The 23337-nt window shown below is 40.3% G+C and overlaps 1 protein-coding gene across 4 annotated transcripts in view; it reads left to right on the top strand.

Moving 5' to 3' along the window:
- Nucleotides 1-2205: 2205 nt before the first annotated feature.
- DCAF1 (DDB1 and CUL4 associated factor 1) overlaps nucleotides 2206-23337 on the top strand; it is a 90799-nt gene continuing 69667 nt past the window's right edge. For 2 of the 4 annotated variants that reach the window (XM_087431102.1, XM_087431101.1), the window contains exons 1-4: nucleotides 2208-2405; nucleotides 11857-11974; nucleotides 17263-17339; nucleotides 19733-19806. In XM_087431102.1, the coding sequence (XP_087287228.1) occupies nucleotides 11865-11974; nucleotides 17263-17339; nucleotides 19733-19806 (261 nt within the window). In that variant the 5' untranslated portion in view covers nucleotides 2208-2405; nucleotides 11857-11864. Of the gene's footprint in view, nucleotides 2406-11856; nucleotides 11975-17262; nucleotides 17340-19732; nucleotides 19807-23337 lie in introns of all 4 variants that reach the window. The other 2 variants (XM_087431103.1, XM_014792593.2) reach the window with 2 other exon arrangements.

The raw sequence follows: 23337 nt of genomic DNA, 5'->3' as shown, positions 1-23337 counted from the left end.
GGCTGGTGGGAGCACCTGGCTCTGGTGAGACTGGGAAGTAGGTGATGGGAGAGAAGAGTGATAGGGTGAAGAGAGGGAGAAAGATGAGTAGTGTCCTGAAGCCCAGAGGACTTGATGCTATCGATTTTCCTACCCCAGTGCATGGGCATGCTTGAGGGTGAGGGCGGGTGGAGCATAGCTAAGTGTGTAGCCCTTGGGGCCAGAACTGGGCTGCTTTTGCCCCTTTTGCCCTTTCTCTGACACTGGGCAGTCCTGCAAGCATTACTCCTTGCCCTTTTGGATGGTGGCTGCTGCTTTCTGAGGCACATCATAGAGTGGGTGGGCACAGGCAGAGCAGGGGGGACAGATTCCAGAGGTATTCTTCAAGGAGGCCAAGGAATATCTTTCCAATGATTCACAGTGGGAGTCCCAGAGTGGGAGTCTGGGAGTGCCTGCAAGTGTAGGGCTGTGGGTGTGGGTGCTGGCAGGGGTGAGGGGGCTACAGGAGTTACAGAGCACAGAATCTGGACGGAAAAGCTGCTAGACAGGCTTTCTATAGCTCCTGGTCTGCTTCCCAGCCTCCTGGGCCCTGGCTTCTCCAAAGCCCCCTCTGCGATGCCCCTCACTCCCATTACTGACCCAGGGCTCCAGGCTGGGTTTCTGAAGGAGAGTAGTGCCATCTGGTGGCAGGCTGAGGCGGTGCCAGGAGCAGGTGAGCTGGACCCTGGGTTCCCACAAGGGCTCTGCCTTTCAGGACCAGCGGGGAAAGTCACCAAGGCGCTGGCTAGACCAAGGACAGAAGGAGGGTATCTAAGGCTTGAACACTCTATCCTCATGTATTTTGGGTTCATGGCCCAGGGAGGCATGGCCCTTAGGAAAGTGACTTAAGGAAAGTCAGCTGAAGGAGTGCTGGAGGACAGGCATAGGAAAGTTAATGAGTCCAGCCTCTGAACCCACAAAACTAGTCCCCATTCCTTGGGTCACCTCTCTGGGCTTAAATTTATCATCTGTACATGTGGCTAACCAAATCTACCCTGTGGAGTGGTAGTGAGGGTTATATGAAAAAGTGTGGGTAAAAAACTTGGCTCAGAGCTGAGCCTGCTGTAAGGTTAATGAAAATGGTAGTGACAATTATTGATATAGGCAAAGTTCCAGAAGCACAGAGAAGAGAGCTGTGTGTTGTGGTGGGCGAAAGGGTTGCAGAGAGGTGACATGTCTGCAGTGCTGCCACTCCACATTCTAGAATTTTGTGCCTGAGCACCTGCTCCAAGTTACACACTTAAGTGAAGGAGGGAGGTCTGTTTCCTGGAAAGAAGGGGAATGGAGTCCAGTGGGAAATGGAATCAAGCTTCTAGGCTCTGGCTAACTTCTTACTAGCTACAGAACCTGAGCATGGCAGCAGGCTTGCTGTGTCCTGTGTTCCCCCATGAAAGTGTTGGCTGTGAGGACTCCATAGAAATGCACAGAAACTTGCTCAGGACCCCCAGGGAGACAAAAGCTGGGTAGCATGTTGTGAGGGAGAGATTCTGTTAAGCTGTGGAGTCACATTTATCTTTCATGTCCCTAAAAAGGGATCCCTGAGTCAGAGTCAGGGATAGTTCTGGTTCTGCTCCCAAGCTAATTGGTTGTGTGATGCTAGGCAAGTCACTCAGTCTCTCTGGGCCTCATTTTTCCCAGCTGCAAAATAAACGAATTAGATGACCTCTGAGGTCAGCCCTGCCTTACTCTATGTCCTTTTGATTTTTTTTCCTTACCTAGGATAAATATTTGTTGATCCTACAGGCTAGGTCTTGAACAGAAAGACAAAGAAAAGCCAGTGCCTTGTATTTAATGAGTGCTATGATTTCTGATATGCTTGCCAGAAATATTTTCTTACATCCTGGTATGTTCTAGGTATAATGGGGCAAACGAGAGAATACAACAGACTCCCCCCTGTCACACAGGGCAGAAAAGGTACTGACAAGGTATCAAGCCCTAACAGCCCTGGCTTGGGAGCATTGAGTGCCTCACTTTTCGCTGCCGCCTACCGAAGCAGCCAATGAGTACACAGCAGTTGGTGTTTATGCTAAAAACTACAAATTCCAGAAGTCAATGCGCGAGGGAGAAGTGCTCACGCGCAAATCAAGATTAGCGGGCCCTGCCCCTAGAAGCGGAACTTCATTTCCCGGCGGCCCCGGGGCTCGTCGATATTTCTCCGTTCGCGCTGGCGTTCTCCTCCCGCCTCCTGCCAGCAAGCCCCGCGCCAACTCGGGGCGCGCGCGCGGGGGGGGGGCACGTAGCACGCGAGTGACGCATAATATGTGGGCCGTTCCGGAGCCGCGGTCGCGCTGTGTGTGAGTGAGGGAGAGTGAGTGCGGGACCTGAGGCGGTGTGTGAACTGTGGCCACTGGCGGGGTCAGGGGGGAGCGGCGGAGCCGCCCGGGAAGGTGAGTGGGGAAAGGAAGGAGACGGCTCTCTGGGAGGGGCGCGAGGAGATAAGGCGCGTGGCGGTGCGGGCGGGAGAGTGGGCGCCGGGCTGGGGGAGGGGCGGCACCTGCCTGGGCCGCCGGCGGGGAGGGGGCGGGCCGGCCCGCTGGGAAGGCTGGGCCCGGGGCCTGACAGGACTTTTCCTCCTCCAGATTCTTGGCTTGGGGGCGGGGCCTCCACGTTCTTCCTCCAGTCCGCGAAAGCAGCTTTCCGAGAGTAACTCTTCCGCTCGGAGTGGGGGGCAGGACTGTGCCACCCCTACCAGGAGGAAGGGCGCCTCTTATTCCCCTCGTCACCTTTTTCTTCCCAATCCTCCCAGTCTCGGTTCCGTACGAGCTGGGGGGCTCCATCTTCCTTGCCGTACGGCGGGCCCCTTCCCAGACTGTCTCCGCCTCCAGCTCCAGTCACCTGGGCGGGCTCTCCCCTCCCTCGGCCTCGTGCCACCTCCCCTTGCGTGGCCCGGCTCTCGGACCCGGGCTAGGGGGGCGGAGCTTTCCGCCCAGTTCTGTCACACCCAGGGTGGAGCGGAGGGGTGGAGAGAGGTGTGCGGGGCTTGCAGCGTGGAGCCAAACCTTCCAAGTGCCCACCAAGCTTCCCGGGAGCCTATTTCTGGGGGTTTTATAGTTTTTAACTGTGGTGTCAGAGGCATTTGCTTAACTGTCTCTTCTCTTCCTAGATGCTGTCCGTGTCACTTCCTCTTATTGCAGTGTTAGCGCTCGGGTTTCGCATTTGTTGAAGTGGTTTTGGAGTGTTTGTAGTAGTTCTTTTTGAGTCCCAAATGACTCGTCCTTGTTCACGTCATGTTGGCCTCAGTTTTTCCTTACTCTGTCTTTTCAATGATGTCTTTTAATTAGTCTTCATGTTTTAATTATTAATTTATATTAGCAGCATGTTCCTGTTCTAAACGCTTTGTTAATATACAGAGTGAGGTTCATTGACAGTGTCATTCTGTAATTTTCTTTCTCCAGTTTACTGGAGTTTACCTTTAAGGTTTATATAAGCTTGTATATTTAGACTCTTTAGGAATTCGTTTGGTATTTTTCTGCTTGTTGCTGTCGAGATTTGGGTTTTCTATATAGCAGTTTTACCTTATGCGCTTTCCAGCGGTAATATATTTGTGGATATTGAGATAATAGATACAGAATTTGGGGAATATAAAGGAGATCATTTTATGCTCAAAATCTCTTGAGTGGTTGCTGAGCAGTGTTTTACTGTTCTTTCTGTTGTACAGTTGTTAAATTTAATAGAGGAGGAGTCTGGTAGAATGAACCACTTGTTAGTTTGAAGTGACTGAAGTTGATTTATTACCAGTTTTCTTACATTGTTTTTGTAAAGGAGATGGTCATGGACAGGAATAGACAATTGTTACACATGATCTTATATGTCATGCTAATTATTGGATAAATTTTATTTGAAGTTCCAAACTTGGATTTTTTCCCCCATTTTTTTGTTTTTTTTAAATAAGGAAGAACGCTTTCAGATGTTTGTTTCAGGATTGTAACCTTGCAGGAATCTGTCCTTAATGTGGACTTTATTTTAGGCTTTGGGATAGTTTCTGTTGAATGCCATTCAGTATTGTGTATTAGAAGAGGACAGATTTTATGGTTTAAAAAGTTACAAAAGGTTACAAAATAGTGGAAAAATTGTAGAGCTGGGGTAATAACATACGGAGAAAAATCTTTCTCTTATCTTTAACCCTCAGAAAGTCAATTACTTAACACATGATAGATAGTATCCTTTCCTTGTGTATTCTTCCAGGGATATTTTATTCTAGGGACACACACACTCTCTCTCACACACACACTTTGCTTTTCTCATTTGACAATATATTTGAAAGTTGGTTCAAATTAGGAAAGGAAATGTTTCTTAATTTTTTTCTTTTTGTTATGAAAATTTTCAAACATACTAAAAAGTTGAAAGAATAGTAAAATGACACTTGTTTATCCATCCAGATTCAACAATTGTTACTATTTTGCCATATTCTTTTCTATTTATAAATGTGGTATATATTTCTTTATTTTGTGGAACCGTTGGGAAATAAGATGCAGAAACATCATACCCCGGAATACCTTGGCAGCCATGCTTTAGAAAAAAGACATTCTATGTATTTTTTTGTAGGGCTTTATATTATTCCACTGTATGAACAGTATTATCATTTTACCCTCACAAGAACCATTTCCATTTTACAGAAAAGGAAATTGAGATTTGGAGAAGTTAAATAACTTGACCAAGATCTCACAGGTTTGTCCACAGAGTTGGGATTTGATGCTTGAAACCCTTTTCTACCGAGTAACACTTGGTTGGTTTTGGGGCCCTCTCTGAGCCCATTTCCTCATTTGTAAAAAAGGGGAAGGTTGGTTGTGAAAATTCAGAATAACGTAGTGAATTACTTAGCCAAATGTCTGTCCCGTATTATTATTCACTAAGTGGTAACTGTTGTGTCACTATAGGGCAGGCTGTAAATTCTGCATACCACTTAAAGCACTCACTTTCAAACATAGTAAATTGAGTAATGCACCTTCATTGTTTTGTGGATAACAAGATGACTGCACCGTTTACATTTTTTATTAATAGTTTTTCATTGATACTAAAATGAATTATCATTGATATTATTGTTTTAGTCTATTGTAAGTTTATATTTTCCCTGGGCAAGTGATTATTCTCAAAATTATAATTATTCTCAGGCATAATTAATCGGAAGTTTTGAAAATGATACCAGAAGTATGTATGTGTCTAAATTGAACTTGAAAATTTTAGTATTTTACTGTGCTTGTGCTGACCTTTATTAGAGGTAGTATTTTCTTTACACTTTCCCTTTATGTGTTCCCCTAGGCTGATTGCTTAAGTTATCCAAAAGGCATTCCCTCCTGGACCTTTTTTTTTTCCCCCCATTAAAAAAACATTGTGGTAAAATCCACATACCATAAATTATCCATTAATCATTTTGAAGTACACAATTCAGTGTCATTTAGTAGATTAACAATGTGGTGCAACCATCACCTCTTTAGTTCCAAGACATTTTCATCCTCCCCAAAGGAAACCCCATACCCATTAAGCAGTCATTCCCTATTTCCTCCTCCACCAAGCTCCTGGCCACTACTAGGCAGCTTTCTGTATATGGATTTACCTATTCTGGATGTTTCATATAAATAGGCCATAAAATATGTGACCTTTTGTGTCTGGCTTTTTTCACTTAGTGTATTGTTTTCAAGATTCATCCACAGGGCCGGCCCCGTGGCTTAGCGGTTAAGTGCGTGCGCTCCGCTACTGGCGGCCCGGGTTCGGATCCTGGGCACGCACTGACACACCGCTTCTCCGGCCACGCTGAGGCTGCGTCCCACATACAGCAACTAGAAGGATGTGCAACTACGACATACACTATCTACTGGGGCTTTGGGGGACAAAAAGGAGGAGGATTAGCAGTAGATGTTAGCTCAGAGCCAGTCTTCCTCAGCAAAAAGAGGAGAATTAGCACGGATGTTAGCTCAGGGCTGATCTTCCTCACACACACACAAAAAAACAAAAAGATTCATCCACAGCTGTAACATGTATCAGTACATCATTCCTTCCTATTGCTGAATAATATTGCATTGTGTGAATATAACCATATTTTGTTTATCTATTCATCTGTTGATGGACATCTGGGGTTGTTTCCACCTTTTGGCTATTGTGAATATGCTTCTTTGAACATTTGTGTACAAGTATTTGTTTGAGTATCTGTTTTCAGTTCTTTTGGGTATATACCTTGGAGTGGAATTGCTGGGTCATATAATTCTATGTTTAATTTTTTTTTTTTTTTTTTTGGTGAGGAAGATTAGCCCTGAGCTAACATCTGTTGCCAGTCCTCTTTTTGCTGAGGAAGGCTGGCCCTGGGCTAACATGCCCATCTTCCTCTACTTTTATATGTGAGACGCCTACCACAGCGTGGCTTGATAAGCGGTACAAAGGTTCGAGCCTGGGATCCGAACCTGTGAACCCTGGGATGGGGCCGCCTAGGTGGAGCGTGGGAACTTAACCACTAGGGCACCCGGCCGGCCCCCTATGTTTAACTTTTTTAAAAAAACTTTTTGAAGAGCCACCAACTGTTTTCCTCAATTGCTGTACCATTTTACATTCTCACCATCAGTGTACATTCCAGTTTCTCCACATCCTTGCCAGTGCTTGTTATTTTCTGTTTTTTTGGTTCTAGTCATCCTAGTAGGTGTGAGTGGTTTCTCATCGTGGTTTTGGTTTTCATTTCCCCAATGGCTTGTGTTGTTGAGCATCTTTTCATCTGCTTGTTGGCTGTATGTAATATCTTCTTTGGAGAAATGTCTTTTCAAGTCCTTTGCCCATTTTTGAGTCAGGTTTTTTGTTATTAAGTTGTAGAAGTTCTTTACGTATTCTGGAAACTAAATCTTTATCTGATATATGATTTGCAAATATGCTGTCCCATTACGTGGGTTGTCTTTTCACTTTATTAATACTGTCCTTTAATGCATAAGAGTTTTAAATTTTGAAGTCCAGTTTATCTATTTGTTCTTTTGTTGCTTATGCTTTTAGTGTCATAAATAAAAATCCCTTGCCACTTTCAAGGTCATGAAAATTTTCCCCTCTGTTTACCTCTTAAGAGATTTTTTTTTTGTGTCAGGAAAATTGGCCCTGAGCTAACAGCTGTGGCTGATCATCCTCTTTTTTTGCTTGAGGATGATTGTCCTCGAGCCAACATCTGTGCCAGTTCTCCAGCATTCTGCATGTGGGACGCTGCCGCAGCGTGGCCCCATGAGTGGTGCGCAGGTCCGTGCCTGGGATCCGAACCTGAGAATGCCGGGCCGCTGAAGCGGAGTACGCGAACACAACCACTCTGCCACCTGGCTGGCTCCTGCCTCTAAGAGTTTTATAGTTTCAGCTCTTACATTTAGGTCTTTGATTCTTTTTGAGTTAACTTTTGTATATGGTGTGAGGCAAGGATCCAACTTCATTGTTTTGTATGTGGATATCCAGTTGTCTCAGCACAATATGTTTGTCTGATGGTCTTTCAACAAATTCTTTCCCTACTAATGGTCTTGGCACACTTGTTGAAAATCAGTTGACTGTAAATGTGAGAATTTATTTCTGGACTCTCAGTTCTATTGCATTGGTATACATGTCTTTCCAGTACCACACTGTTTTGATTACAGTAGCTTTGTAGCAAGTTTTGAAGTCAGAAGTGTGAATTCTCCAACATACTTTTTCAAGATTGTTTTGGCTATTCAGGGTCCCTTACAGTTACATATGAATTTTAGGTTCGACGTTTCCTTTTTTTTTTTTTTGTGAGGAAGATTAAGCTTTGAGCTAACATCTGCTGCCAGTCCCATCTTTTTGCTGAGGAAGATTGGCCCTGAGCTAACATCTGTGCCCATTGTCCTCCACTTTATGTGGGACGCCTGCCACAGCATGGCTTGATAAGCGGTGTGTAGGTCTGCGCCTGTGATCCGAACCTGCGAACCCCAGGCCACCTAAGCAGTGTGCGCGAACCTAACCACTACGCCACTGGGCTGGCCCCTCGACGTTTCCAGTTTTGCCGAAAAGGTCATTAGGATTTTGATAGGGATTGCATTGACTGTTGACTGCTTTGGAAAGTATTGCCGTCTTTTTTTTTTTTTTTTAAGGTTATTTTATTTTATTTTACTTTTTAAAATTTTTTTGTAAGGAAGATTATCCCTGAGCTAACAACTGTTGCTAATCCTCCTCTTTTTGCTGAGGAAGATTGGCCCTGGGCTAACATCTGTGCCCATCTTCCTCTATGTTTTTATATGTGGGATGCCTGCCACAGCTTTGCTTGATAAGTGGTGTGTAGATCTGCGCCCACAATCTGAACCTGCGAACCCTGGGCTGCCAAAGCGGAGTGTGCGAACTTAACCACCATGCCACTGGGCCAGCCCTGAGTATTGCCATCTTAATATTAAATCTTCTAATCCATGAACATAGGATGTCTTTCTGTTTGTTTAAGTCTTCTCTAATTTATTTCAGCAGTGTTTTGTAGTTTTCAGTGTGTAAGTCTTGTGCCTTTTTGGGTTAAATTTATTCCTTAATGTTTTATTCTTTTGGGTGCTTTTGTAAATGAAATTGTTTTCTTAACTTCATATTTGGGTTGTTCATTACTAGTGTATAGCAATACAACTGATGGTTGTGTGTTGATCTTGTACCCTGTAATTTTGGTAATTTCTTGCTAATTTTTTAACTCTAATAGTCTTTTTGTGGATTCTTTAAGATTTTCTATATATAGGATCATGTCATCTGTGAATAAAGATAATTTTACTTCTTTCTTTCTAACTTGGATGCCTTTTATTTCTTTTTTTGCCTAATTGCTCTGGCTAAAACTCCAGTATAATCTTGAATATAAATGGTGACTGCAGGCATCCTTGTCTTGTTTCTGATTTTAGGTGGAAAGCTTTCAGTCTTTTACCATTGAGTATAATGTTAGCTGTGAGTTTTTTTTAATGCCCTGTACCATGTTGAGGACGTTCTCTCTTCTTCCCAATTTAATGAGTGTTTTCATCACAAAAGGGTGTTGGATTTTGTCAGATGCTTTTTCTGTATCAATCCGATGATCATGTGTTTTTTCTTCCTTATTCTGTTACACTCACGCGCCACGTAATAATGTTTCAGTCAATGACAGACCACATATATGATGGTGGTCTTATAAGATTCCTACCATATAGCCTAAATGTGTACTAGGCTATACCATCTAGGTTTGTGTAAGTACACTCTATGATGTTCACACAACAATGAAATTGCCTAACGATGCATTTCTCAGGATGTATCCTCATCGTTAAATGATACATGACTGTAATGTGATGTATTACATTAATTTATTTTTGTATGTTGAACCACCCTTGCATTCCTGGGGTAAATCCCACTTGGTCATGTTATGTGTATCATGGATATAGGTATATATATGCATGATGTATAATATATATAATATCACGTGTATCATATATACTGTCATATATATATAATCCTTTTTATATGCTGATTTATTCAGCTTGCTAGTAGTTTGTTGAGGATTTTTGTGTCTGTATTCATAAAGGATGTTGGTCTGTAGTTTTCTTGTGATGTCTTTTTTTTTTTGTTTTGGTGAGGAAGATCAGCCCTGAGCTAACATCCATGCTAATCCTCCTCTTTTTGCTGAGGAAGACTGGCTCTGAGCTAACATCTATTGCCAATCCTCCTCTTTTTCCCCCCTTTTTTCTGCCCAAAGCCCCAGTAGATAGTTGTATGTCATAGTTGCACATCCTTCTAGTTGCTGTATGTGGGACGCAGCCTCAGCATGGCTGGAGAAGCGGTGCATTGGTGCACGCCTGGGATCCGAACCCGGGCCGCCAGTAGCAGAGTGCGCGCGCTTAACCGCTAAGCCACGGGGCCAGCCCCTCTTGTGATGTCTTTATCTGGCCTTGGTATCAAGGTAATGCTGGATTCATGGAATAAATTAGGAAGTATCCCTCCTGTTCTATTTTTTGGAAGAATTTCAGGATTGATGTTAATTATTCTTCAGATGTTTGGTAGAATTTACCAGTAAAGCTGTCACTCTCTTGCAGTTTTAGGATGTCTTAAGTGATTAATGTTGCTGTTACCATGTGTTACTACTTTGCCCAGTCTCTAGATCTTTTACTTTAGCATAAAATTTTACTGTTGAAAAAAAATTCCTTAAATTATTGCTCCACCCTACAGCCCTGGCTGGTACTTCTCAAGATTGTTGAGGTCATGAAAAACAAGGCAAGACTCAAAAACTGTCACAGACCAGAGGACACTAGGGGGATATGACAACTAAGTGCAATGTAGTATCCTGAATGAGATCTTGGAACAGGAAAAGGACATGAATGGGAAAACTGGTGAAATCTGAAACAATTTTGGAGTTTAGTTAATAATAATGTACCAATGTTGGGTTTCTTCATTTTGACAGTGTACCGTTATAAAATAAGATGGTAACATTAGAGAAAATTGAACTGGGTGAAGGGTAAATGGGAATTCTTTCTACTATCTTAGCAACTTTTTTATAAATCTAAAATTATTCCAAATAAGAAGTTTATTTTAAAAAATGCATGTATAGTTAGTAGATTGCAGTAAAAATACAGCCTGGGTTTTCTCAAATATAAGGTCAGAAGTCCGTGTTAGTCGGTTGCCCCTGTAGCATTTACTTTTTCTGGCTTTGGTTAGAAAGTCTGAAAACGTGGATTCTTCTCTGCAGAAAAGAAGCCTTTTAATTTTGTTGTTTTTTATTTTGTGAAAATACTCTCCTTTGGAGTTATGGGTAGCTCAGGTGATGTGAATCACTATCTACTATTAGAATTGCCTCTACTTTATTAAAAACAAATATTTTACATTTTAGAGTTGGTGGTATCATCTTTTACGTATATTTATTTTGGTCTTATATTAAATATTTTTAGAAGAGTACAAAATAATCCTAGATCAGCTAGTGATCCCTTTCTGGCGAGAAACTGTATTTATAGAACGGGTGCTGTTTCTGTGAAAATACACATTTTGCATGGTAGGATCTGACATTTTGAGCCTAAAGGTACTTTGGCAAAGAAGTTGAACTATAAACCATCTAAATATTAGAGTCTCATTTATCCCTTTTGGAGCCCCTATGAACCTCTCTTCCCCGTGTGTATGCCTTATGTGCTTCCACTAAAGCCTGTCTCAGCTCTCTGTCCTTCTATACCCCTGGGCTGTCCAGTCAATCCAGCAAATCTCTCTGCCTCTCTCCAGCCTCTTATCCTCCTTCCAGGAAATCAGCTGTGAGAGAGTTTAGGAAGCCTGAAGGACAAATGGATTATAATACTGCTTCCCAACTTTGGTGTTGGTAATGACATCCACTTTAGTTCTTGGCCTTTTGTTAAGAATTAATGTGCTGTTTGTCTTTCATGGAACTTTCTCCCAAAGACTTACAAGAGCAAAATATTTTGGGGAGTAGTTTTTGCTACATTTTGTATCTTAAAAAAAATGTAGCCTCAGAGTTTTGGACCTCAGAGATCTAGACCTGGGATTATTCTATGTGTGGTATGCATTTTTGAGAGGAGAAAGGCACCACAGCTTTTGTCTGATTCTCAGGGGGGTTCCTGATCCTAGAAAGGTTAAGAATCATGATTTTGATCCAATTCCCTGTCTCGTTTGTCTCATTCCTTGTCTCATTTGCGGTTGGATACACTGAGATTGAGAGGTGAAAGAACTTGTTTATCATGACTTGATGAGGCTCCCAGTCCCAGGTTTCCCACTGTACCACAAATAAAATTGTCTAAAGGGTCCAAGAGTTAAATTTTCCTTGCTTTTAATTATTTCCCTAGCTTGCTCATCCCTTTTCTTTCCTTTCCTCTCTTTTCCTTTTGTAGGAAGTATGTCAGGTTTATTTTCCTGTGTTCATGTAATGTTGTTCTTTTTTTGCTTCTTTAGGCCAAGCCATGACTACAGTAGTGGTACATGTAGACTCCAAAGCTGAGCTCACTACCCTGCTGGAGCAGTGGGAAAAGGAGCATGGCAGTGGGCAGGACATGGTACCTATCCTTACCAGGTATGAAAAGTTAAGTTTTTTTTAAAAACTAATTTTTAAAAAAAGGAAAAATTGGAGAATAGTATAGGAACATTTTCATCTATGAAATGTTGTGAATGCTCTGAATTCTAAATTCATTTTTTCCCTTTCAGAACTAGTCTTTATCTCCCTACTTCTAGAAGCTCTTTAAATTTCTTACCTTTCCTTTCAGGCCCTTTATCGTCATTCTCCTTCGTATGTTTTTTTCCTGCCTGTGTTTTAACCCCAGGGTTTTGTGTGTGGTTCTTTTCTCTCTTCACCCTAAATATTCTACCTAGATAGTTTCATCCTTGTCCATGATTTAAAACATTATTCTTAAATTAACTTTTCAAATCTCTATATCTGCTTCAGACCCCCGTTTTTAAAAAATTTCAGATCCATTTCTCAGCTGCTTGGTGTACACATCTTTACCGGCTATTCCTTAGACACCTGAAACATACCATGTCCAAAACAGAGCTTGTTGTCTTCATCCTACTTCCCTCCTTATTCACAGCTTGTGCTTTTGTACTCCCTGCCTTGGTGGGTAAATGATTTTAAATGAAAAAACTGAAAACCATCCTCCCCAGTGTATTCCTCTATCAGCACAATTTAGTCACCAAGCCCTGAGAATTTCTGCTTCCTCCTCTTCCCCATCCCTACTACCACTTCCTTCATTAGATATTGATCATGCCTTGCCTGGCCCATTAGGCGGTGTGCATTATCCCTCTGTCTCCAGTTTATCCTCTTCTGATACATCCTCCCCTTTGCTGAAAGATTCATCTTTCTCCCACACAAATCTGATTGTCATACCTCTGCTTGTAATTCTCCCTTGGCTCCCTTTTTCCTACGGAGTAAATTGTAAACTTTTTAGAGTGGCCTATGAGATATGATTTGGCCCCTACATCCTTTTTCTGCCTCATAGTGTTGGTTTTCTTCAGTAAGGAATAGTACCATATTTTCTAATGTCTGTCCGCCTTTACATTTGCTGTTTCTTTGGCCTGAAATGCCTTTTCCTTGGCAAGCTCTAGTCCTTTCAAGAATCATGTCTGTAAAACCTTCTCTGACTTTGATGTTCCTAGGTAGGTTTGGGGACTCTTTCTTTTTTTTTTGGTTAAATATTCCTGTCATTCATAAATATATTATAATTTCCCCCCATTTTAACTGTTACCACATTGTACTATAATTATCTTTTTACATATGTCTCCTTACTAAATTGTAAGCCTTTTGAAGGCAGGTACTATACCTTGTTATTGGTGTTTCCTCAGACAATGACTTGCCCTCTGCCTGGTACATAGTAACTGTGCGGGACATAATTTTATTGAATGAATGTTTTGAGAAAAAGTGAAAAACAAAGGCTGGGAGGGGGGTGCTCATGGTTTTTCTAAGCAGGAGGTCACTGGAACATGGGGATCTTGAACACCTAATCTTTGGTATCATAGCAGTGGAAAAAGCTTTTTGTTTATGCAATGATCTATTCTTTAGGGATAAAGAAAACTACGATCCTATAAAAGTTTAAACAGGAATAAATGCTTTGTTCATAATTGCTCTTGATACATGGGGAACATATGAAAGTACAGTTTTTTTTAGGGACAGGATTATTGTTAACTGGTGGAAAGTGGATTTTGTAGAGGCATTGGAGATTAAGAACTACTAATCATAAGATTCTTGGAATGCAGCCACAGTGAATTAAAGAATCTAAGTATTGTGCAGTTAACATGTAGATTATTGACATAACTGTGAAAGGAGGAGAGAGTCATAAATGGGGGTGTTAATGTTAGTGGTGAGTCTACTTAATTGCTCAAAAAATATTTATTCAGCATGTATACTAAAAATACTCAATGTTTATTTTCTTTTTTTTTTTTAATATCTTTTTTTTTTTTAAAGATTTTATTTATTTATTTTTCCCCCCAAAGCCCCAGCAGATAGTTGTGTGTCATAGCTGCACATCCTTCTAGTTGCTGTATGTGGGACGCGGCCTCAGCATGGCCAGAGAAGCAGCGCGTCGGTGCGAGCCTGGGATCCGAACCCGGGTCGCCAGCAGTGGAGTGCGCTCACTTAACCACCAAGCCACGGGGCCGGCCCTCAATGTTTATTTTCAAGGCTATTTTTCACATTATCATATTTGATCCTCGTCTTTGTCACCATGCTATGATATTCAGCAGAGCCTAAAATAGAGGGGCCCTGTCTTCAAGGAGCTAACCATGTGGGAGGCAACTAATGGATAAGAAACACTGCAAAGTAGTACAAAATAATATATAATGAAGTGCTAAATCAGGCAGTATGGTTTGTAAATATTTTAGAGATTATGAGAATGGAAAGAATTTGAATGAGTCAGTTTCTTTTATTCACTCAACAAATATTCAAGGACCTTTTGTGTATCAGAACTGTACGGGACACTTCTCTGAACCTCAACTTCCTCATTTGTCACTAAAAGTATCACTGAGAGCTACATTGTTAAAGATGGCTATCCTCAGAGCTACTTGTAAAAGACTGCATAGCCAGGCAGTGGAAAGCTAAAGTTGGGTTTTAACTTCAATGGGCTTTCCAGTATAGGGTGGGCTTTCCAGTATAGGATGGCTTTCCATTCTGTGGGCTTTCCAGTATAGGATGTGGTAAAGGTTGCTTGGAACAGGGACTTGAAAGATAGTAGAATGATAGCTTGATGAAAATCAGAGACAAGGTTTTCTAGGAAAAGTGAAAAATGTGACTGTAAAAGGAATCGAGGGGAGAAGGAACTAGGGCATGTTTTATGGCAGTGAGGAAATGGGCCCCACTAGAGTGGAGGGTCAATATAAGATAGGAATGGAAAATAAAGTTGCATGGAGCAAGATCTTAAAAAGATCTCCAAGGTTAGACAGGGAGTTTAAGAGACAGCAGGGTGAATTCAAAGTGTAGTTTATTTTGGATAGCAGCAACTTCCGCCATCCTCCAAATTGTTGGGTCTGTTAGTTCACTGAATATTTCTTGAAGTACCTTCACAGTCCGTCGCCCCCCCCCCCCCCCCAACTGGCTGCAGTTTTGGATGTTTTGAGAAGCAAATGTTTATGAGAAGCAAATGAATTTCAGGCCCACCCACACTTTTATTGACCTTTATTTTTGTGATCTTTTGGGGATTTTCCTAAGAAAAATGTATGACTTTATAACTTTAACTTTTTACTTATATTATTTATTATTATTGAGGCTTTGGTTTGATTGTGTGAAAAGGAACTGGCATTGGGCCAAGCCATGTGAACTTAACCTAGGTTCTGGGTTTTTTTTTTTAATATTATTGAGATATAATTTATGTACTGTAAAGTACTCTGCCTGATGGATTTTTTAGTTATAAAACCATCATTCAGATCAAGTTATGGAACTTCAGTACTACCTGGAGAAGGCTCCCTCCTGCCCCATCCCAGTCAATATTGACCGTAAATTGTTTTATTCGGTTGTTTTTGATTCCCAGTTTTCATGGTAACAACACCTAAATAACTCTCACATGTTAGGCTTTGTTCTAAGCAGAGTACATATATTAACTTACACCTCAAGGAAACTCTATAAGGTAGAGACTGTTATCCTCATTTTACAGCTGAGGCACAGAGAGGTTAAGTAACTTGACCAAAGTCACACCTAGTTAGTGGAAGGGGTGTGATTTGAACTCTGGCCACCTACCTCCAGAATCCGTGTTTTTAACTTCTGCTGTGCTAGATGATTAATTTCAACTGAAGGTATTAGTAGATCTTATGTAATTCTAGGTATATTTTGTGTGGTTGCCCTTTATGGCAAGGAGAATTTTCAGAGTTTAGAGGGAAAGGTAGAAAAAGTAGAAATACTCTTGAAGCTTGATGGAAAAAATGAATCAGATTGGGCAAGAATCTTTGCAAGGAGCTTAACCCTTAAGGCTAGGAAGGTTTTGTGGAAATAAAGCATATAGAAGAGTTTGTGTTAGGACAGGCATGATAGATACTGGGCAGTGTGATAGCCTTGTATTTGATTATCATTATAATAGATTAAAATGTCAGTGTTGCTTAGGATACTCAAAAAGTGGTTTTTCTTGTTTCAAAAAGAATGCATAAATAAAAAGGAACTATTGATACATACAGTGACATGGATGACTCAAAACATGCTGAACCAAAGTAGCCAGACATAGAAAGAGTATATGTGATTCCATTTATATGAAATTCTAGAATAGCCAAAATTAATCTGTAGTGAGAGAAAGCAGATGAGTGGCTGCTTGGGGGCAAGGGTGGGAGCTTAGGTAGGGGAAGAATGTTACAGGCTGAGGTAACAGCACATAGAAAGGCCCTGAGGCAGTTATGAACCTGGACTCTGAAGAGCAGAGAGGGCCATGTGATTGAAGCTTAATGAAGGAGGGGTAGAGAAGTAGAAGAACTGGTCAGAGATGCAGACAGAAGCCAGATTATTGTAAGCCGTGGTAGTACTTGGGTTTAATTCAAGTTATTGTGGTAAGTCATTGGAAGTTGGAGAATGGATTGTGTCAGGTCAGGCATGGAAGCAGGAAGCAAAGGAGATCAGGGAAAAGGCTATTGCAAGTAGTCCAGGCAGTTGATCATGGTGGTCTGAACAAGGGTAGGAATGGTTAAGATCTAGAGAAATGTTTGCAATTGAGATATTTTGTTTAGAACACTAATCTGTTCTCATTACCCATGTGAATAAACAGACTTCTTGACGTCTGCTTTAGTGTCTCGTCAGCTAAAGTATGCCATCTCATGTTCACAGAGCTAACAGGAATTGTTATTGTGGGGAATGAGGAGAAAAGGAACCTTTTTTTTTTTTTTTTTTTTGGTGAGGAAGATTGGCCCTGAGCTAACACCTGTTGCCAGTCTTCTTGTTTTTGCTTCAGGAAGGCTAGCCCTGAGCTGTCATCTGTGACAGTCTTCCTCTATTTTGTACGTGGGTTGCTGCCACAGCATTGCTTGATGAGTGGTGTAGGTCCGCGCCTGGGATCTGAACCTGTGAATCTGGGCCTCCAAAGCAGAGTGGGCCAAACCTAACCACTATGCCACTGGATTGGCCCTGAAAAGGAGCATTTTAATGATGACTCTTGGGTATTTGGCTTCCGAGGGGACGGTAGTACTATATTTTGAGACAGGAAAGTAGAGAGAAGAATGAGTTTTGGAGTAGAAATTGTTTTATGAGGCGGTTGTTTAGATCTCTGTGTTCATCAGGAAAATACCCTTTTCTAACTTTTTGCTTTTATTTTATACTTTGCTTGTTGAATTGACTATTGTAGGTGGTGGTACATTTTTTTGTATGCTTTTTTATAGTTGACCTTGTCTTCCCCTTTGTGCTAGGATGTCTGAATTGATTGAAAAAGAAACTGAAGAGTATCGTAAGGGGGATCCAGACCCATTTGATGATCGACATCCTGGTGAGACCTGTGTTCTCTTAAGCCTGGCTCTAATTTTCTTACAAAAGAAAATTGCTTAATAGGAATATTTTTCAGTTGAAATAGCATCTTTTATGCTAAGTTTTAAGACCTTTTGTTTGTTAAAATACTGCTCAAGGTGGGGGCCCTGAGGAAAATAAGTTCCTGGAAAAAGTTGAAATATTTATAATATTTACTGATCAAATAGAATGTGATTAATTTAAAGGAACTAAATTGTATACCTTATTGACTCAATTGGTATGATTACCAAGACTTAAAAAGAGAAAAATGTTCTCCCTTTCTGACTTTTAAACCAAAAAGAGTTATGCTCTGTGCTTTTATCTTTTTAACAACAATAATTATCCTTTTACTGATGGGGAAATGTAGTTGAGCATTCAGTGCTTTGCTTTTAGTTATGTGGTTGATACTTGGAACCTTGAATAATAAACAGACTTTTAAAAATTTTTATTATTTTTTATTTATTTTATTGAGGTCATATTGGCTTAAAACTGTGTAATTTCAGGTGTACATTACTATCTGTCAGTTTCTGTATAGTCTACATCATGCTCACCAACAATAGTTTTTATCCGTCACCATACACGTGTCCCCTTTTCGCCCTTCCCCCAACCTGCTTTCCCTCTGGTAACTACTAATCTGTTCTCCTTATCCATGTGAATAAACGGACTTCTTGATGTTTGCTTCAGTGTCTCATCAGCAAAAATACGCCATCTCCTGTTAATTTGGTTTTATTTTGAGCTAGTTTAATTAGAGCCATGACAACCCAGCCTGCTTTGGCATGGAATTTGCTGTATAATATAGAACTATATGGAACTTGAGACTTTGCCATTTTATGTTCTCTCTAAGGTAGATTACCAGTGGGCAAAGCTTAAGTCTTGTAGGGACCCACACTGCATATAAACTTTCTCTCTCTCTGTCTAAAGCCAGAAGCAGTCCTTTGTGAAGAGGAGAGTCTGAGATTTTGTGTGTGGAGAGAGAGAGAGAATGGGCGGGAGTTATAAAAATAAGAACATTGTATATCCACCTGAATGTTCCAGGGTTTATTTTTGTTTCTTACACATTTGTCCTCAAATGTAAGCAAGATAGGCTTTTCAGATTGTGTCCAGTTGTTTATGTGATACTACGTGCTGCTCTTGTCCTAGACATCCCTACTTGTGATTTCAGAGGACTCTTCACCTAGTTCTAACCCACATCTTCAGTAAGGCAATCAGAACATGAAAAAGTACGAAAGTGTAAAATAAGAAATTAAGTTAATGCGTGGGATTTATGAAAAGAATTAAAAGAGAGATGATCATGCTTAGTGACATTGCCTTGGAAAGGATGAAATGGTGAAGAGGAAGGAAGGGAGAGACAGAAATTATATGCCTTTTTTCAGTAGAAATTCAAAGACAGTATTTTCCTCCCTACGTCTTATGTTTAAAGCAAATTTGTCATTAGGCATAATTTCTATTAATAAAAATAAGGGTCTCTTTCATCTTTTATAAACGGAGAAAGTTAGGTAATCTGAGTCCTCATTTGTTTTTTTGATACCATTCTCTAATTTTTCTTTTTGGGAATTACTTTGGGATACTAATTACAGCTTGGTGAAAATTTCATATCAGCAGCTTACATCTTTTCTTCATCTGAAATTGTATCCTTTGACTAAATTTGCCGCTCTACTGCTATGAAAGGAAAATTAAATAAAATAGATGGTATCTGTTTTAAAAACAAACCAATGATTCTTTCAACCATTAACTAATTCTTTGACTTTTAGGTTGTATGTTGAGTAGATCCTAGGTCCCTGGCCTCTTTTCTTTCCCCAGGAGCGCAAAAGTTAAGATGGCCAATGTTACTGTATCTTTAGAGTGTGGTGATTGCTTAGTGGGATTTCCCCCCGAACCTGGGGTGTCTTTACAGGTTTGAGGACGCATTTCTGCTGCTGTTGGCATTATAGTTGAGAGATTGGACTTGGAGCCTATCTTCTCCAGGCCAGTCATGAAAAGAAGTTGTGCTTCCTACCTTTTTCTGCCTGGGAAATCAGTAGTTTTCTTTCTCTTAAGCTCCTTTATGATTCTTTTCTAGACCTTGTATAATCTTAGTGATGTTGGTCTGGGTCTAGTGCTCATTTTGTTTAATTCAGCATTGCTGTGTAGGCAATATGCTGGGAGATGGGAGAGTTAGAGAGCATTGTCTCAAGTTTTTATATTGTCACTTTTAATTTTAAAGAATGTGTCTTAGGAAGTCTAATTCATCAGAAGAATCTTTTCTGTGTTTCTGTTTATTTTTGCTGGCATTTTAATAGTACTTATAACAATCCAAGTGCCTTTCCAGAGGTCTAAATTGCTTGACTGGATGACTTACTCATTCCTTTGTTTGTTCCTCCCCTCTTCTTTTGGTAGGTCGAGCTGATCCAGAGTGTATGCTGGGCCACTTGCTGAGAATACTCTTCAAGAATGATGATTTCATGAATGCAGTAGGTTTGCTTCTTACTTTTCTCCAGAGATTATCATCATCAGATGTTGTACCTTTATTATTTTTTATGACTAGTTTACTTTCTCCTGAGGCCTTGGCAAAGTTGGGAATAGAGTGGGTAGATGGTTTTATTTGGTATTGGTTCAATGAAATAAGAGTAAACATGAACTTCTTTTTACTGAAGTCCTGGTTGTGGCCAAAGTATTTTCTCTTTTGGTGTGTACTTTGTTCAGCTGAATATTGGCGAGGGCTCCCAAGGCATCTGTGCTCATCCTTGGGCAAGATGATTTTGAGTTTGGGAATATAGGAGTCCTCTTGGGTTGTTTGTTTTTTTTTTTTCTATTGATGTTTTAATGGTTTTTAACATTGTGAAATTTTGGGTTGTACATTTTTGGTTGTCCATCACCATATATATGACTCCCTTCACCCCTTATGCCCCCCCCCCCCCGCCCCTGGTTACCACAGTACAGTTTTCTCTGTCCATGTGTTGGTTTATATTCCACATATGAGTGAGATCATACAGTGTTTGTCTTTCTCTTTCTGGCTTATTTCACTTAACATAATACGCTCCAGGCCCATCCATGTTGTTGCAAATGGGTTGATTTTGTCTTTTTTTAATGGCTGAGTAGTATTCCATTGTATATATATGCCACATTTTCTTAATCCACTCGTCAGTCGAGGGACACTTAGGTTGCTTCCACTTCTTGGCTGTGGTGAGTAATGCTGCAATGAACATAGGGGTGCATAAGCCTCTTTGGATTGTTGATTTCAGGTTTGTTGGATAGATTCCCAGTAGTGGGATGGCTGGGTCTTAGGGCATCTCTATTTTTAATTCTCTGAGGAATCTCCATACCGTTTTCCATAGAGGCTGCACCAGTTTGCATTCCCACCAGCCGTGTATGAGGCTTCCTGTTTCTCCACATCCTCTCCAACACTTGTTGTTTTTTGTCTTGGTGATTATAGCCATTCTAACGGGCATGAGGTGATATCTTAGTGTTGTTTTGATTTGCATTTCCCTGATGATTAGTGATGTTGAACATCTTTTCATGTGCCTATTGGCCATCTGTATATCTTCTTTGGAGAAGTGTCTGTTCATTTCCTCTGCCCATTTTTTGATCGGATTGTTTGTTTTTTTGGTGTTCAGTTGTGTGAGTTCTTTATATACTATGGAGATCAACCCCTTGTCAGATGTATGTTTTGCACATATTCTCTCCCAGCTGGTGTGTTGTCTGTTCATCTTGATTCTGGTTTCGTTTGTCTTGTAGAAGCTCTTTGATCTGATAAAGTCCCACTTGTTTACTTTTTCTTTAGTTTTCCTAGTCTGGGTAGGCATGTCATCCAAAAAGATTCCTTTATGACCAATGTAAAATAGTGTGTTGCCTATATTTTCTTCTATGAGTTTTATAGTTTCAGGTCTCACCTTCAGGTTCAGGTCTTGAGTTAATTTTTGTGAATGACGATAGCAGATGATCCACTTTGATTCTTTTGCGTGTGGCTGTCCAGTTTTCCCAACACCATTTATTGAAGAGACTTTCCTTTCTCCGTTGTATGTTCTTTGTCAAAAATTAGCTGTCTGTATATGTGTGGTTTTATTTCTGGGCTTTCAATTCTGTTCCATTGATCTGTGTGTCTGTTTTTGTACCAGTACCGTGCTGTTTTGATTACTATTGCTTTGTAGTATGTTTTGAAGTCAGGGATTGTGATGCCGCCTCCTGCTTTGATTTTTTTTCTTAGGATTGCTTTAGCTATTCGGGTTCTTTTGTTGACCCATATAAATTTTAGTATTCTTTTTTCTATTTCCGTGAAGAACGTCATTGGCATTCTGATTGGGAATGCATTGAGTCTATAGATTGCTTTAAGTAATATAGACATTTTAACTATGTTTACTCTTCCAATCCACGTGCATGGCATATCTTTCCATTTCTTTATGTCATCATGGATTTCTTTCAATAGTGTCTTGTAGTTCTCATTGTATAGGTCCTTCACCTCCTTGGTGAGATTTATTCCTAGGTATTTTATTCTTTTTGATGCAATTGTAAATGGTATTATCTTTTTGAGCTCTCTTTCTGTTAGTTTGTTATTAGCATACAGAAATGCAACTGATTTTTATAGATTGATTTTGTGCCCTGCAACTTTGCTGTAGTTGTTGATTATTTCTAATAGTTTTCCAACAGCTTCTTTAGGGTTTCCTATATATAAAATCATGTCATCTGCAAATAGTGAGAGTTTCACTTCTTCGTTACCTATTTGGATTCCTTTTATTCCTTTTTCTTGCCTAATTGCTCTGGCCAAAACCTCCAGTACTATGTTGAACAGGAGTGGTGAGGTGGGCAGCCCTGCCTCGTTACTGTTCTCAGAGGAATGGCTTTCAGTCTTTCCCTGTTGAGTATGATATTGGCTGTGGGTTTGTCATAAATAGCCTTTATTATATTGAGGTACTTTCCTACTATTCCCATTTTGTTGAGAGTTTTTATCACAAATGGATGTTGTGTCTTGTCAAATGCCTTCTCTGTGTCTATTGAGATGACCATGTGGTTTTTATTCTTTGTTTTGTTGATGTGATGTATCATGTGGATTGATTTGCGGACATTGAACCATCCCTGCATACCTGGTATAAATCCCAGGTTTTTTTTCGTGATTGATTTCCAGTTTCATAGCATTATGGTCTGATTAAATCCCTGGTATAAATTAATCATGGTTTATGATCTTTTTAATGTATTGTTGTATTCGGTTTGCCAATATTTTGTTGAGGATTTTTGCATCTATGTTCATCAGCGATATTGGCCTGTAATTTTCTTTCTTTGTATTGTCTTTGTCTGGCTTTGGTATTAGGGTGATGTTGGCCTTGTAGAATGATTTAGGAAGTGTTCCGTCTTCCTCTGTTTTTTGGAATAGTTTGAGAAGGATGGGTATTAAATCTTCTTTGAATGTTTGGTAAAATTCACCGGAGAAGCCATCTGGTCCTGGACTTTTATTTTTTGGGAGGTTTTTGATTACTGTTTCAATGTCTTTGCTTGTGATTGATCTATTCAGATTCTGCATTTCTTCTTGGTTCAGTTTTGGGAGGTTGTATGCATCTAAGAATTTATCCATTTCTTCTAGATTGTCCAATTTGTTGGCATATAATTTCTCATAGTATTCTCTTGTAATCCTCTGTATTTCCGTGGTATCCATTGTAATTTCTCCTCTTTCATTTCTAATTTTATTTACTTGAGCCTTTTCTCTTTTCTTCTTAGTAAGCCTGGCTAAGGGTTTGTCGATTTTGTTTATCTTCTCAAAGAACTGTTTGTTTCATTAATCCTTTCTACTGTTTTTTTGGTCTCAATTTCATTTATTTCTGCTCTGATTTTTATTATTTCTCTCCTTCTGCTCACTTTGGGCTTTGTTTGTTCTTCTTTTTCTAGTTCTGCTAGGTGTAATTTAAGGTTGCCTATTTGGGCTTTTTCTTGTTTGTTAAGGTGGGCTTGTATCGCTATGAGTTTCCCTCATAGCGGTCCTCAGGACCGCTTTTGCTGCATCCCATATGGTTTGG

The sequence above is a fragment of the Ceratotherium simum genome, chromosome 5 (assembly GCF_057802395.1).
Source record: "Ceratotherium simum simum isolate JZ-2026a chromosome 5, ASM5780239v1, whole genome shotgun sequence".
In the NCBI taxonomy this organism is placed as follows: domain Eukaryota; kingdom Metazoa; phylum Chordata; class Mammalia; order Perissodactyla; family Rhinocerotidae; genus Ceratotherium; species Ceratotherium simum.
The sequence above is the reverse complement of the archived record's forward strand: the minus strand, read 5'-3'. Positions and strand labels throughout refer to the sequence as shown.